This window comes from Tetrao urogallus (genome assembly GCF_951394365.1).
Source record: "Tetrao urogallus genome assembly, chromosome: 15".
NCBI classification, from domain to species: Eukaryota; Metazoa; Chordata; class Aves; order Galliformes; family Phasianidae; genus Tetrao; species Tetrao urogallus.
In genome coordinates this window covers 10,418,576-10,435,421 of record NC_136828.1, presented here as the reverse complement: position 1 = coordinate 10,435,421, position 16,846 = coordinate 10,418,576, and the positions used below count along the sequence as shown (strand labels likewise).

General features: G+C 40.5%; 1 protein-coding gene across 2 annotated transcripts in view; it reads left to right on the top strand.

Annotated features, from left to right (window-relative positions):
- USP22 (ubiquitin specific peptidase 22) overlaps positions 1–16,846 on the top strand; it is a gene marked incomplete at both ends in the record, with an annotated part of 86,829 nt that overhangs the window by 41,783 nt on the left and 28,200 nt on the right. For both annotated transcript variants that reach the window (XM_079542857.1, XM_079542858.1), the window contains one exon: positions 3,747–3,848. In XM_079542857.1, coding sequence (XP_079398983.1) covers positions 3,747–3,848 — 102 coding nt within the window. The remainder of the gene's footprint in view (positions 1–3,746; positions 3,849–16,846) is intronic.

Here is a 16,846-nt window from a genome sequence, read left to right as displayed (position 1 = left end):
TTTCTAAGATGTGTTGTCTTGGGTCCCAAACTCACTGGCCACAACAGGGTAACTCTTGCTTACAGTGCCTTCAAAGAGGGAGGCACCCAAGTTCCTGACTTCTGAGTGTGTGCATTCAAAGAACATTTTCTTAACTATGATGAATGTTGGTGCCTTTTGGACCAAGATGGAGCTGTTTTGTTCTCCAGTGCACTCCTGCCTGGCTTCTGAGGTAACACAGCCAGCTATTTAGTGGCTTGCTGTGTCCTCTTAGACTTCACAGGCTTGTGGTGAAGAGTGTGCATGTGTATACGTATATACACACTTACATATGGATGCATATTTACACCAGTACATACTTTGCATCTTCTGTGCTAAGACAGCAAATCTGTAATGACCAGTGGAGATACAAAATGGAGAAGGCAGCAGTTTGTTCCAGATTGCTGGAGTGCTCGTCTTTCTTTAAAGCTGTGGCTTAGGAACTTCTGTGTTGTGGCTTTGCTTTATGAAACTGTTTTTCAGCAATTTTATCTGAGGAATGAAAAAGAAATGGGTTTATGAGAAGTAGTAGAAAATTACATCCACCCTTCTCCATTAATACAATCAATTTCCTCTCATCTGAAAAGCCATGAAGTGAGAGGGAACCCTCCTTCCTCTAGCCAGAGTGACAAGATCAGTATTACACTAATGTGTGTTTCCAAGCCTCTCCTGAGAGTGCTTGAAGAGGGTTCAGGTAAACTTTGCAGGATGTTCACATAACAACATGATGCCTGGAGAGGAAACTTTAAGAAAAACCCCAAATGTCATGAAATTCATTTCATACTCTTTGTAATGTTAACTCCTAGCTTGATGATTCCACGAGCATGACTGTAGTTCAGGGTTATACGATATAACACTGAACAAGTTGCAGCTCTTCCTTTTTTTTTTTTTTGTTGTTGTTGTTACTGAATATTCTTTAGTAACAAGGGAGGTGAGGATACATGGAGCCCTTCATTCTACTTAATGTCTGCATTTTTGGGTGGGAATGAAGCGGGATTTTCTGAAAGATAGGAAACCAAACCATCTATGCTAATACTACTCGCACAATTTGGGTTTCATAAGTTGGGTCCCGTCATCATCATCATCTTCACTCATCCATGTGTGATAAATCCTCTGAAAAATGAAAACTGGTGTATTCAGCCTAATAATATGAATTGTCAGCTGGAGACCTCACATGCTGACTTGAATCTGGTCATTTTGTAGCACCATTTAAAAAAAAAAAAAAAAAAAGGTGAACCTTCTCTCCAGTAACACTGCTTTCCTTTAGTTGTAATCTATGCATGTTTTGCCAGTCTTTGCTTAAGGTAATTTATATTGGAGTTTTTGGCATGTTCATGGATCTCACTACAACTTTATTATTGGTGAATTTGGTAACTTTTAAACACAAACATCTATAGTGGATCTGGTTTTGTGCTTTTTGTTCCCCAGATTTTTGAGGATAACAGACTGTGTTCAGAAGCAGAACAGTTTTTTTATTTTTAAGTTTCTGACTTGTGTTCTTTCTAATGAAAGCCTTCTGTAAGAAAGTGTTGTCTGTCTGTGCTGTGTTTCTCGTGGCATTAACTGTACATGGTTGCTGTGTTGATCTCATTTATTTTAACTGAATAGTGTCCTGTTTGTCCAGAATCCTGCCCAGCTTGTCGTGTTTAACTTTACTTGAAGAGCTGCTCTCATGAAATGCTTTGGTTGCCACTCTATAAGCATTTAAACCATATAATTATATATAAATAAATGAAATACATTTGAGCAGTCTAACTGATATGTGAGACTATTGCATGCTTTAAGTGGAGCGCACGTGTGTTTCCAGGTGTTAATTTTATTCGTCTCAAAAAGCAACAATGACGACAACAACAACAAAAAAAACAACCCACAGGATTTCAACACATCTGAGAATTCTCTTTGTTTGCTTTAATTATTTTATGAGATCTCATTTGTGAGATTTCATCTTGTTATCAGGCTGCACCCATTTGGGGCATAGTTAAACTGAACACAGGAATCAAACTTCTAGTTGGCGAGTGCCATGGCTGGTGCTCACAAGGTGTTGAAGATGAGACTGAGATTTTAAACAGACCAGTTCATATAAATTCCTAGGGGAATATTACAGATGTGAACAGATTCCTGAAGGCGTCCAATATGAAACTTAGTGGAAGTCAATGTTCTGACATACATGAACTGCCCATACGTGCACCTCTGGAGTTGCTTCATTCAGCATTTGCCTACTCGCACTGTGCAGTATATTCAGAGCACTTGACTGTTTGATCTCCTCTATCTGTTATGCAGTAATTAGTTCCTTTCCTGTTTTTCTGGGTGTGCACCTTGATGCTGAGCCTTGGATAAAGGAAAGGGACTGTATAGCTCTGCTATTTTTTCTTATGCTTCTTGCATGAGATGTTGTTGAATCAAATAAAATAAAGGGATGCATCGATGTAAATACGAATTTTCTTGTCCTCAGGAATCCAAAAATGAGACTTCTTATTGCTAGAACCTGGAGGGTCAGTAGTAACTATGAATTGAACAGTTTTGGGTGGGTAGGTTCTGAAAAGCATAGCTATTTCTGAAAATGAAGATCAAAGAGCTATTAAAATTTAATGTATATTATGCAGAATGTGTAAGCCTCTAGCTACGTTTTCTACTCTTCTTTTCATATGTATGATTTATAATTTATTTTCTGTAGCACAGCACTACTTCTGCTCCATGCGTTCCATGAAAAATAACACTTAATTGACTTTAATCCTCAGTTTTAGAATAGATTGCTTGTCGTCTTATTATTCTTTATTTTTAATGCCCAGATGCTTTTGTGACTCGCTGTAACTGACCTTGCATAGTAATTTCTCTGTGCTACGTAAGGCACTGCAGTAGTTCTTAACTGCTCAGCACGAGTCTTTTCCTGGTCTGTTTTTCTCATATCAGATTTACACTGAACACAACTGTGCTTACTTCAAATAAATGTGCTGCACTGCTTAACTGACTCATTTCTACTGCAGCTTCTTTTGAGCACTGTATCGCAAACACAGCGTTGATGTTTAAAGAGAATGCTGGCAGGTTACAGCTGCAGTTTACAGAAAGGGTAGTTGAGCGTTAGGAAAGTTTGGGTTGATTGGTTGTTGTTTTTAAACCTACCACAAATCAGATTTTTGGGTATTGTTATATATGTCAGTGAATCTCAAATACTGCTGATATCCAGTGCTGCATCAGAAGTCACGCTTAGTCACAGCACATCATCAAACAGGTACTAGGAGAATATGCTGTTCAGTGTATCTGAAGTACTCATTTCTGCTGGTCACCTCTACTATAAAGATTAAGGCTGTGTCTGTCCATTAAGTTGGCTGAGCTTTGATATATTTAATAACATGTCAGAGTTTGCTAATGAGATTTCTTGGCTAGCCATTATCTTCTTATAAAATCGTTGGTGTGCTGTCATAATCTGAGCACAAAGACAGTGATGGATGTTTTGAGTAACAGTGGCTTTACTCTTGTAAACTCTGGAGTGTTATTTTTATTTTTTTATTTTTTGAAACTGGAAGAATAGTTGTTGTCCAATAATGGAAAACTTACTTGGGCTTTGGAAGGTTGGTTGCAGTCCTTCTGAACTTTTTTTATTGTGAAATCAGTCTCTTGTACATAGATTGATTAAAACTTCCACATACTGTCCATTAAGTTAAAACTTGAACACAGTTTTTAATACTTTTACTAAACAACTTCCTGAAAATTTCTTTTCGTGTGCTTAGGCATTGGAGAGAAGTATTCAACATGGGAGCCAACCAAACGAGAGTTAGAATTGCTACGACACAACCCCAAGCGGAGAAAAATAACCACAAACTGCACCATAGGTAAGCTCTAGAAATCCCTTCTGAAGCTGATACTCAGCCACTTGAATTTGGAAAGTTTTGCAATATTTTTCTGTAAACATTTTTACCCTGAGTTTATTTACAGTGGGCTTTTGTAAGTTATTTTGTGACTGATTATTTTATACCACCTTTTTCTCATGTGAAAGGATATCTGCTCTGTCACTTCAGCTACTGATGGTAGTTCGTCTGTCTAATGGCAACAAAGCAAGAAACTTTTTCACAGTGTGCAGTTGAAGACTTGAACAGAGATTAATGATGTTATCTCAAGTCAGTCTTTATCAGATCCCATATAGGTGTGTGAGAGGAAATCCTCTAGTTCAGGTGTATCCTTAATTATAGGAGCATGTAAGTAAATCTGTTTTAACAGGTAGAATAAGCAGAGCGACGTCTTCTTGCTTTGTGTTTTAGACTCTAAATGGGGTCTGATTTTTGTACTGACTCTGAAATGCTGCATAATTTGTTCTCCTGCGTGTGTCAAATGGCAGTTTTCAAATGCATATCAGTGCTTAACGCTTAGAGTTCAGTAGTTTGGAGCAAAGAGCTCTGAAATGCCAGTGTACCTCCTTATGGCTGGAGAGTATTCGGGTAAGAGTGATGAAAATAAGTGCTTTCCAATTTATTTCCCACTGTGTTTTGATTGGGCAAGTAGAGGAGTAGAATCGGCTTCTTGACAACTCATAGGTTATTGGGCATTTTCCTGTCCTGTTCAATGCACGTTAACGTTTCAGAGGTGAAGGTACAGGTGTGAAATGGCGTAAAGGATTTTTCCTAATTTTTGAATTACTTATTTTTTAATCAGAATGGATCGCATTTCAGTGCATTTGCTGTTGTCACAATATGCCACATGTAATCAGTACGACTTTTATGCCGTGAAACATAATTCAGAAAATCATAACCTAAAATACACAGTGTTCATTTCAAATAAAAAGGAATGAGGAGCGCAGTTTGTAAGCTGAAAATGTAGATAGCTTGTTAATTTTGAAGAGAAGACGTATGCATTTTAATAGTAGAGCAGGAAGGATATTTGAAGTTTCCAAAGTGCAGATGTTTTATCAAGCAGCTTGGGGAAAAAATAATGAGGCAGAGATTGCTTGTATCATGTTCACAGTAGGATTCTGTGTTCTGTGAAACTGCAGTGTATTTTGTAAAGGCTGCCGAAAACTACTTAAATGATAGAATTGCACAGGACAAAAAAGAAAAAGTTGGCTTGATAGAATTCTGAAGGTGAGTGTGACCTTTCTGAGGAGTAGAAGCACATTTTTGTGTTGTTTCCAGTTTGAAAGAATGCTTGCTCTTAAAGGACTTCACATTTTTCAGTCTGTTTAAAAAGGACACGTCTGGTTGCGTGAAATCTCATACAACACTGGGTGGGGGAGTGCTCATAAAACACAGGGGATGGGGATAAGGAAAATGTCTGATCTCTTTACTTCTGCAGGCATGCTTTTAATAATTTCTCCTTCTGAGCCCTGGAGCTGTCTATGTGCTGAGATTTAGAAAGAGAAAAAAATCAAAGCACCCAGGAGACATAATGCAGTTTTGGGCTACAGTTAAAAGCAAAAGACTAGCTTTCTTTCACAAAAATACATTGGAGGTTTAGCTGAAGGAAGAAAAGACCTGCCATTGTCCTTGAGCCTTTTCTCTCCGTCTAACCTGCTACTAAATATATATCTGCTTCAGAGTATTTTCCCTTCGCTTTCCTCACGTTGACTTGTCTGTTTGCGGTTTCAGATCAGTGAAGAGCCTATATGCAGGCTGAAATGCTGCAATTATCTGGACATGCCCATTTCTCTTTTTCTAATACTCAATTCTTTTGACATCAAGTTTTATCAGTTCCATAGCAGATATTAGTGAATCCAGATAATCTTCTGAGGTAGGTAAGTGGTTCAGAGAATAGGCATCGTGTCCAATTATTGATTCTGAAAATGAGGATCATGTTAGTAGCCATCTGTAAGCATTGCACATCTGCTTACAAAAAAGTTAAAGTATAACCAGCTACTTTTTACACATAAAATGCTTTCTACTAAATCATATTAAAAGGAAAATCGGGGTGTTTGCTTTATTTTTCTGTCCTAACCTCCAGAGGTGCACCGAGGGCGGTCAGGAGGCAGCACGTTTTAATGGCTCATTGATAACCCTCTGAGATGTTCTTTTGCTGATAGCAATTTCAGCACTTATAGATGGCAAGTGTATTACTATAACAACTGGAGGAGGTGGGACTCCAAAACCCTGACAAAACATGACATAAACGGATGGATGTGCTTGTTTATGAAGATCTTGCATGGGGTTTCTAGCTCTAATAATAACATTTATCAAAATCGATGTTATTCATATCTACAACACGCTCAAGTGATAGAAAAATTGCAACAAAATATATTCTATTGCATGTTTACGTGACACTTGTGCGGGTGAATGTTCTGCTCTGTGGCATAACTCTTCTCGTACAAAGTAATTTCTTTAATTCTAGATTTCTAGCAGTCTCACAGTGCATCTCAGTGTTTGTGTGTGCTGCTTTTCTGAGCTGTTTGAACTCTGTATAGCTGCAGGATTCATCTTTCATTGGCATAATAAAATCTGTCTGAAGAATACTTGGTCATGAATTGAGTGTGTTATAATGGAGGATTGAACTGGTAATTCATTTAGAGGAAACTGTGAGCAAAAATGCTAGCTTTTGATTTTGGTTGAAATCTTGCAATGGAGTAAATTGCTCTTCAGATGAAAACTCACGCCAGGCAGTGCTGTGCAGGCCACAGGAGCTGTGCTGATTCCTTCATTTTGGAATCTAGATGAAGACCTGTTCCCTGTGTCGCATCTAAGCGTTTCAGAAGTGACTTGTTGGAATTTATTATTAAGCAAGTGGCAGTGTTGAATGTCTGCATCCTGAAAGCCATGATGCAAAATCCTTACACGGGGTAAATATTAACAATGCATGCATTGTGTTCTCTTGTCTTATTAGACTTGAAATGCAGAACTTCCATATTTAAAGATATTCAAGAAGAGCGTATGGTCTACTCGTACTATAAACGTATGATATGCTTTTTGGTAGCAGGATGAGCTCAAGACATTCTCACACCTTCTGGTGATCCATGTGTTGTAGCATGCTGCTTTTGTCCCTGTGCTGGCACAACCATTTTTGGGTGAAAAGATGGAATATTGTGAGGAATGCAGAGGGAGGGGGGGAAGGAGACATTTCTTAAAGGTATTGTGTGTTATTTCAGTAGCAATAATGTGTCATGGCCTAGACTGGTCTTCAGAAATACTCATCATGATTTTGGGATTAAAGTTGGATTTTTGGGAAATTTTGGGAAAAAGTTGGTGTTTCTGGTGTCCTATAAACACCAAAACTTCCATATGGAAAACAATATAAAACTTAGACTAATCAACCATTGCATTAGTTTCTAGCAGCATAAAAGGAAGATAGGATTTTTCAGTCTCTTTCCTGTGAAGATGCTGCCTTCAGTAAGTGAGGGCAATGATCAAGCTTGAGTTAACAAGCAAGTTCTTTATTATAGAATCAGAGTTGAAGTGAAAGTAATACAGCATCATTCAGGCACAACTTTTCAAAGCCATTCTTCCTCTGTTGTCATTAGTACCCCCAGAAGATGAGTTCTCCTGAGTACATGAAGTGTGAGCTTGGGATCAGCTGGTCTCTCATTAGCATGTGAAGTGACTTTGTGGCTAAAAATTGGTACATTAACAATGGGAAGAATTACACTCCCAAGGCACATGGGTAATTAGCAGGAGCCACCTGGGATTAGAAGGCAGAGGGTATAGCCTTTACAGAAGAGTGAGCAAATCCTTTTCAGAATGAATGGGAGAGGTGGGGGAGATTGCAAAAACCAACAGCCACACTGTGGGAGCAGGTGGTGTCCTGCAGCTGCGCAGCACGGAGCATGGGATGTGACAGCAGCAGGATGGGAATAAATACTGCAGCAGAGCTCCTGCCTGAAGGTAGCAAGGGAGGAGGAACAGGGGGACCTGGAAAATACTTCTGGTTCTCTAGAAGCACTCTGTGATCCTTCAGAGTTCTGTAAGTTCTCTGTGGACCGTTCATGGGCAGAAGCAGTGGTAACTGGGAGGTATTGTGCTTTGAAGTCTTTGGCGGAAGTACTGGCTGCTGGTTTTATTCAGCGTGAAATTCTTAGCCCTGACTCATCTTTAACTAACTTACATTTAAGTGATTGCTTTGTAAGCAGTACTGGGTTTATATTTGAAATAAATATATCCACAAAAATTGCACCTCGAGTGGGATTTTAGGAAAAATGAGAGATGACGGTGAATCTCTCAAGAATTGCGAAGCGTAAGTTGTGATTTACACAGTGGGTTGTAAAGATTTGTTTTCAGAACGTCTTGTGGGGGCTTTCAAAGTTTTGCCTGTTCAGCAAGATAAAATATAAGTATCTCTCTCCAAAAAAAAGTACCCTTTTTGTGTATTGAGAGTCATTTGTCTGCATGTCACTTGATTTTCCAAAGCTAATGCCAGGTAGGAAGTCACAGCATCTTTGAGCAGATGCATTTCCTGTTCATGTTTTGTTGTCTTGTCACTGTTTTTATGGAGTGAATGTTGAGAGAACCAAACCCTAAAAAGCATTTTTTATGAAAGCATTGCTGAAGACTTTGGTCTTTTCCCTCCTCCTTCTCTCCAGGTTGATGCTGTCCTTTAAGCAAAAGCACCAGCTGCATATGTCTCTGGCTAAGGGTGAAGATGTTACAGCTGAGGAAAACAGCTTTCCTCCATCAGGGGATCATCCGTTCCTTTTATTTCACCCTTGTGTATTCATTCGGTCCCTTAATTCCAGCCATGTGATCCCACCCTCTCCTGGGCATTCACTCAGGCTGCTCAGTTCATTATCCTGGCAGACGGCATTGTGCTTTTTGTTGGCCATGCTTTGGCAAGAGCTGAGTTCTCCTGTGTTGCTGCACTCAGCAGCTTTCAGAGCTGCTGGCCCAAAGCAGGGATGCCTCAACCGCGCAGGCAGCAGCCACCCAGCGTCCGAACTGTTCTTTCACTCACCTTCCAGGAAAACCAATGAAGACAAATGCACTTGGACTGGCACTTCAGTGGGCTTGAGCTTAGAGTAAACCAGGAAGTACATTTTAAACAGGACAAAAGCTTTGCAGGCTTTTTATTAGTCAGTATGAAGAAGACAGAGCAGCGTTTTTCAGAAGGCAGCGCCATTGGTAAGCTGCTGTGGCCTCTACTGTTGCTTGTTCAGTTGTTTTTTGTTTTTATTTTTTCCAAAGTATTATGCCATTGTGTGTTCTTTTTAAATCAGCATTATAAGGCTGAAGTTTGTGTCCGTGTTGGCCTGTGCCATTCACCATTCCTGCTGTAGTGTGTATGGATTGCTTCAAGGCTTTATGGCTTTGTCTGCAGTCTTCCTCCCCAGGAGGAAAATAAAAAGACAACTTTGGAGGTAACTAATATAAAATCTGGCCTGCTTTTTTCCTAAGGACTGGAAAGTAGGTAAAACTTGCAGGGCATGTTTTTCAGCTAGTAAAGATTAGAAAGGGCGGATACTGATTCTTTTTACAAAGCACTTTTTGCCCCAAGGCTGTAGTCCTGCTTTCAGGTGAAGGATGCTGCAGCAAAGGGAAACACAAACTAGTTGACAGAACATCGTTTCTCCTAAGGAATGCCAGGCAGCTGTAATGGGAAGGGAAGGGAGATATTCAGCAAAACTGACTGGTTTGGGCCATTGTTAGGGTACCTCTGTTTTTTCAGTTGATTTTTTTTTTTTTTGCAGCCTAGTATGGGTTTGTGAAGAAGCTAACAGACTTCACTAATGTATATGAGGAGCATTCTTACCAGCTCTTAAAAGTAAGATGCTTTGATTTTTGGGATATTGATTTCTGCGTACAGAAATCCTGTGTGTTTTCTTTCCAGTAAAGATTAACAGAATGTCAGATACAGTTCTGAGAAGTTACCTTGATGCTTGAGCCTGGTGATAGGTTGGCACTGAAACCAGCTTTAGCAGGGATGTGCTAAATGTGTGATGAGGAAAACCTTAGTCTCAGGGTTCTTGGTGAAGGTTTTAATTTGCCTGGCTTTATGTGGGAGTGGTTTAGTTTGCAGCAGAACAGCAAGCTGTGTATCTGCTGGCTGAGGAGTAGTGGTTTTTCATACAGCTTTTAAAGAATTCTTGAAAATGTAAATGTTTTTGCTTCTTTTGTCCTTCTTATAAAGCTTGTTTTGCATGTTTTGTTAGTAGGGGGATAAAATCAGTGAGACACTGAAGTGTAAGCACATGTGTAGCTGCTGCAATACAAAATACTGCTGGTAAAGAAACGTTTGAAAAGCTGGAATCACAATTCCTGGGCATTTGCCTCCAGTTCAGCCCATGAAGACAGCAGTACCAAGTTAAACTGTGCATTAGGCAGGTTGGAATTGGGTTGAATTTTTCTGTTGTTCCTTCTTGGAAAACTGCTCTCCGTGTTACTTGCACAGAAAACATTTTGATTTTGGAACTGTAGGTGGCTCTTGGGGATTTGAGACAAAGAAAGCTACACTGAGTTTACAGTGTGAAGTTCCTTGGAAGATGGTTCTTGGTCCAGGACTTGGGTCACGTTCCAAACTTCTATCTCAAAGCTGATTCTCTTCCTCTGGGTGTTTGAAAGCGGACTCATAGTTGTTACAGATCCATACACATCACTTTTATTTCACAGACAGTATCGCAGTTTGACTTCCTAAAACTATTTTCTGCACCTCTTCAGATGCATCATCTTCATGTTTGGATCCAGGTAGGTAGGAGCACGGAAATTCCCCCTCCTTTATGCCAGTTCAACTTCAGTGTGAAATATTTGCTGACTCAGTTATTTGTTACCTCTCTTTGGTGGTACAGTAGTTAACTTTCTTCCATGCTGTGCTTTTCTCACTGTGATTATGTAACCAGCACGCCTTCAAAACACTGCAGACTTGCAACGTGAAAACTGCAGTGAATGTTAATCACTTGTCGTTATCTACTGGAACTTTTTTTAATGGGAAGGGAGGTTTCTTACCAAGAAAACCCCAATTGTAGCATATAGCCCTCTGAACAACGTATCTTTCTTTATCTGAAGCTGATGGTGGCTGATCTTTTGATTGTTTAAAGTTAAATAAAGGTTAGCAGGGCATTTCTTTCTAGTGTTGTTCAGTGGAAAATAAACTAAAATAACGGATGCTTTATAGGAAAACATGTTAAAAATGCTTGGCTTTCTGCATCTGCCCTCCCTGTCCTCTAGCAGTCCAGAGGTCAGCAGATGCACCTCCTGTTTCCTTGAACACAGCCAGCATCGAGCAGTGATCCTCGTAAAAACAAAGCCTTGAAATGGAAGGTGAATTCTTGCTGTGGAGTGCTGTAGTCAGTGCAAAGGTAGTGCCATAATCTCTAAATCAAGAGCTGAATGAGGAAGTTCAGAATTAACCCACAGAGCTACACTGACTGCTGTGCCCGTCTTGTCATGGGCAGAGAAGTACCCTTAGCATGAGAGATACTTGTTACTATTAAAAATAGATGGAAGAAACAAATATACTTTTGGTTTGCTGCTGTATTTCCCTTGCTCGACTTCATGTCATTAGGGAGCAAGATGTTTTCACTGAGGCCAGCAGTCTCCAATCAGATTTGTTGATTTGTGGATCGCTTTTGGATTGTGTTTACTCTAACCTTCCGTTCTGTTCTTTCGTATCTGCTCCCAGTGCTGGGTTTTGTGTGGACAGAAGGTAGATGCAGTATATACCAAAACGAGTACTGTGCATAAACAGCATGTGGCATGGTTTGTGTGCCGTGGATTGCTGGAATAGCTCTACGCCAGTTCGACAATAATTTGTGCATATTGATATATCTGGGTGCATTAAACTTCATTGGCAGTTATTCTACTCCTTCAGTTATTAATTTGTGAAATCTGTTTTGAGGAAGGGTAAAAACTTGTAGGCAGCATATGGTGTGATATTGGGGGGAAAGGACGGCTGCGGGTGTGAATTTGATTTTGTCAGTTTGGTGGGAGTACCTCTTGTTCTTTAAGGATGCCATCTGCACAGGATTCTCACTGCAAGTCTTACGCTTCTGTGCCTCTCATACAAGATCAAACTGAGCTTTGAGTTTCACTGTTTTGAGGACGGGCAAAGCGAATATTTAATTCTGCGCTACGTTTTGATGTATTTAATTTTGTTGATAGACTTTTTTTCTTTGCCATCATGTTGCTATATAGACCTTTCAAAAGATATGCTTACAACCTAACTGGTGTCTAAAGGCCAGTTGTCTTAAAGCTCTGGATCAGTCATTCAGTGTTCTGACAAGCACAGCTCTTCACTCTCTGCTGTTTTTATTTTTTTTTTTAGATGTTGAATGTCTCTTCTCTCTGAGCTTCCTCCAGTTAGCAGATAATCATTCTTCCTGTGCTCTGATTCGTGGGACATTTGTCTTAAACTTTGTGCTGCACGGTGTTTGAGACGGGACAAGCTCCTTCCTGAGTCTCATCATTGCTTTAGGGCTCCTCTGTGCCTTTATTCAGTTCATTCAAATTCATTTAGCTCTGTACAGCTCAGTGTGCAACGAGCGCTGTGGTTGTAGGGGTCTGGTTTCACTGCTAAGTCAAGGTGTGTTATGCAGTGCGTGTACCTGTGTGGGCACAGATAGCCACTGCAGCTCTCGGTGTGACGGCATGTGCTGGGAGTGCATCGTATTTCGTTTTGTCCTCCTGCTGATTGATCTTTAGGTGTTGTGGGGCTCAGATAATCAGAGACACTGTTGACTATTAGAGCACTGTGTGATGATTTCTGGTGCTGTGTTTGAAAGACATTTTTTCTGCTGTTGCATACTGTGACAGCTTGGGATCCAGATTACATGTGTTCATTCCTCAGTGTGCTTCACTCCCTGCTAAGAGATCTCGGCAGAGATTGGATCAAGTCGAAGCCCAACAGACAAAATTACTTGGCATATCAAGACCCACTGAAGAAATTCAGGGAAGTTTAGTGCAAGTTCTGCTGCAGAATTTAATGTCTTCTCTGTTTTGCTCGTTTTGACTGAGAGAGTCAACTAGATGGAGATGATTGCCACAAGTGAGTCTGTGCTGTATAGCTTTTTTGTTTTTTAAGAGCATGATGCATTGGTTCTTGATGCCTGAGATAAAAATAATTTTGTGATGCAGATGGTCAGTAAAAATGCTGAAGACAATAAATGACAGGCAGAAAAGCTATCGTTTTTCTTAGGAAGAAGAAAGCCTTTATGTAGGGGTGGATTAAACTGTTTCCCAAGTTTATTTAAAGGCCTTTGCCTGGCTTTAAGTTCAGATTATTCTTCATACTTAAAATACAAGGCAGCCATTGCTTTACCAGGAACAACATAGCTTCACGTCATGGAAATTGCTCCTGGAATACTGAAGCCACCACTAAAGTCACCTTTAGTATCTACAGGGCAGTGAAATCAGAGGCAGCATGCCCAATGGCGAAGAATGGGAACTCGTCTGGGTTGTGGAATACTTCATTTTTTGGCATCACCTTCTGTTCTGGGCATCTCTGGAATCAGCGTCTGGTTTGGAGTGTATTTCATCTTCTGTGCAACAATAGTCTGAAACACTGTGCTTTTTCATTTGTTTGTTTATAAGTTGCTTGGCCTGTGGGGGGGTGGTGGTGAAAGACCAACCTGTCTCTTTGAGACAGAACCTCTGGTAAACCCTCCTTGGTAGACGTTGTACTGAATCTCATAATCATTTGCTGCTGTTTATTCCCACATCATTGCTAGCAATTCTGTGTTCAAATAAGCCACAAATCCATATCTGCTATGCTGAGCTTGACTGCAGTTTTGTTCAAATATTATGCCACTGCTTTTAATTGGAAGTACAGTATGATTCACGGCTGCTGCTGAGCTCCTATGGAGCCGATTTATAGCACTGCTCATAAATGCAAACTTTTTCGTTGATCCACACAAGCAGGTATGACAGGAAGGAAATAAAGTACCAGATCCTGATGCTGACTGATTTTTGTATTATCCTCTGACTTTATTCTTGCATTACTAAAATGAATGATGCGCTGAGCCACAAATGCAAAAGCTCATATGCAAAATATCAATGCAGCCTAAAAGTGGCATTGAGAATAGTTAGAAGCCCTGATTCTATAGCAGCAGAGGTTCTCTGTCCTTTCCTGGAAGCAGGGCAGTTAATTTTGCTTTCCAGGGCCTTATGGTAGGAATAGCTATGTGTGCATTCAGGCTGTGGCTGTTTTGCTGCTCAGACTGCGGCGTCAGACAGTTGCCTGCATTGGAGGTGTGTTGCAGCAGAGGTGTTCTGGGGGCAGGAGGGTTGGCTGCCTCTGGAACTGACATTTCTGCAGCCCCTCCTGACTGCGGCCGTGGCTTTTTGCTCTGACCTCTGCTGAGCTGCTCGAACCTGCTTGAAGGGTCAAAAGCTCATCACTGTCTGCAGGTGATGCAAACCCTTTCAAGGTGAGGCTGCTTTTTCTGCCAGACTGGCACATTAAACCATTTCACCATGGAGTCAGGTGCCAGCTCGGTGCAGCGGGAGCATCCCCTTTGGCATCGCTTAGCTGTGAGTTTGAATGAGCTGTCAGGTGAAAATGCCCTGCCTTTCCCACCTTGCCAGAGGTGGTTGCTCCGTTCTGTGTCGTGCTGTACTATTAATCTGGATATGTGAACAGCCCAATGAAAAGGTGGAGGGGTCACTTCATGCCTTCTCTTAGTCTGGGTCAGGTGTACGAGGCCATTACTGACAACTGAGAGCTGCTTCTCAACAGCTCCAACTGCAGGGAGTCCCGGACTCCCCTGTTGCAATGTTTTCTAACTGTGAAACAATTATTTTTAATATCTAATTAAATTTCACTTCTTGTGAGCACAGTCTTTTTTTTATTATAGCTTGGATAGGCCACAAGAGTTAATTACAGTCCTCTTTGCAGTTGCCTTTCACGTATTTGAAAATTGTCAGCCTGTCTGTTCCTCCATTGGCACTATCTTTTTAATTAACTGACTCAACCAGTGGGTTCTTCAGTTAGTTTCTCAAGTCTCATGTATTAATTTCATGCAAATTTTCACTCCTGTTCTTGCCTTCTCCTTGGGTTGAATAGATCTCTTAAATTGGGTGCTCTATTCCGTGCATCATCAGTGAGAGCCTTACTGTGTCAGCAGGGCAGAGTAACCTCCTCTCAGCCTCATCAGAAGCTTGTTGAGTTTCACAGTGTTCCATTTGCCCCTTCAGTGCAGGATTATGTCATGTCACTTAGGTTGGATTGCTATAATAGCTGTTGCTTCTTATTTCCTCTTTGTGAACTTAAATTTTCTCATTTCCTACACCGTATTTTTTTAGTTGAACTTAATTTCACATAGATTCTCCTGTATACTGAGTTGCTTTTGAATTGTTGTTCTGTCTTCCCATTACATTTTAAGTACTTTGATGTAGTGTATCACTTCCGTAGGTCTATTTCATGTGATTTTATTTTGAAGCTGTTAAATAAAAATGCCAAATGCGATCAATGCAGTCAGGAGAGGCAGGATCTGCACTGAATGTAATTGAATTCAGCTCTGTTGCTGAGACACCACCGTTGCTGTGGGTGTGTCTGGACGAGTTAATGTAGGTAGGCTGTGACTTATTGGTAACTTAACTTTTTTTTCAGGCATTTTAAGGAGGAAAATGTGGAAAAGGGAAATTTTGAATGGCGTTCCTCACACAGCATAAAAAAGGATGAACTGGGAACGTCTGCATGAATGCTGAGGTCACTATGGAGCTGTCCCAGTTGCACAGAAATGTGCCAGAAGTTATTGCCAAAAGACTTTGGGTTGTCATGTGAACCCGAATGAAACAATTGAGCACATGTTTCAGTGCTGCTTCTCTGTCCTGACACTTAATGGGAGATCTGTCTTACAGCCTAACTGGGAAATACAAACTGACACATTGCTCATATGTGCTTTGTTTTTTCTTACTGTGTTTGAACCGTTCGGCAGTGTGAAAGGTGAGCAAGTGCCTCTTTCTAAAAGCAAAACAACTCTTGGCTGGGACCTTACAAACAAGCAAAACCAACAATGACAAAAGCAAACAACCAGGGGAAAAAGAACAACCCAGCAGTGGACTGCAGAACATGTTGTGAAGGTCACAGCTTTGGTGCATAGGGTGTATTTCCTGGTGTGTTTTTGTGGTCTGTTTTCATTGGTTGGATTTCATTTTGAGTTGGTAGTTACTCAGCTGCAGAAGGAGTCACATTTGGTTAATCCCTGGTAATTAATTGACCAACCCTCCTTTCTCGCTGAGTAGTTTTGGTAATAGGGTAAGCAGACAAGTAATGAGGATGATCCCACTTGCTGTACAGCACTGACATACCGAAACAGAGAACTTTGCAGGTTGAGTGATGCGTCCATCTAAGTAGTCTCTGTCTCCTAATACTGGTGATACATGCAAGGAAGAGCACTCTATTCAACTTCAGCAGTTAATTACTTTGATGTACGTGTGCCCTTCATGGCATAGCATTCTCTTCTCCAGTGTGCTATCTCCTGTAGCTGGACCTCAGAGTTTTCTGTTGGAAATGGAATCAAGGACAGTTTATTTCTATACACATGAGCAAACTTTTTTCTAGTAAGTAATTTATTTCAAAAGTAATGAAAAATATACAGTGATCCAAAATCTTCTGCCAGAAATTGGAAGAATAAAGACAGATTTTCATTTAGAATACAAATGCTATTTTTCCTGAGAGATGTCTTTTTTCTCCAGAAAGCTTTTTCTGATGTGATTGTTGTTCTGCCTCTGCAGGTGCAGGTAAACTTGGGATTTATGGTACAGTTCCCAATGCAGCGGATACAAATAAGTCTTCTCTTTATTAGCAGTACTTCTTCATAGGTTCTGTTTTCAAATTAAAACTAATATTGAGTGTCATCGGTGAGTTTGTAAAATACTTTGAACAAAACAGTTCTAATTAGACTCTGCTTGTGCTGCTGTATGGGTTCCATGCAGGAACTGAGAAGGGATTCTTTAGCTGAAGTACCGTGGAATAAATCCAGTGCAGTGTC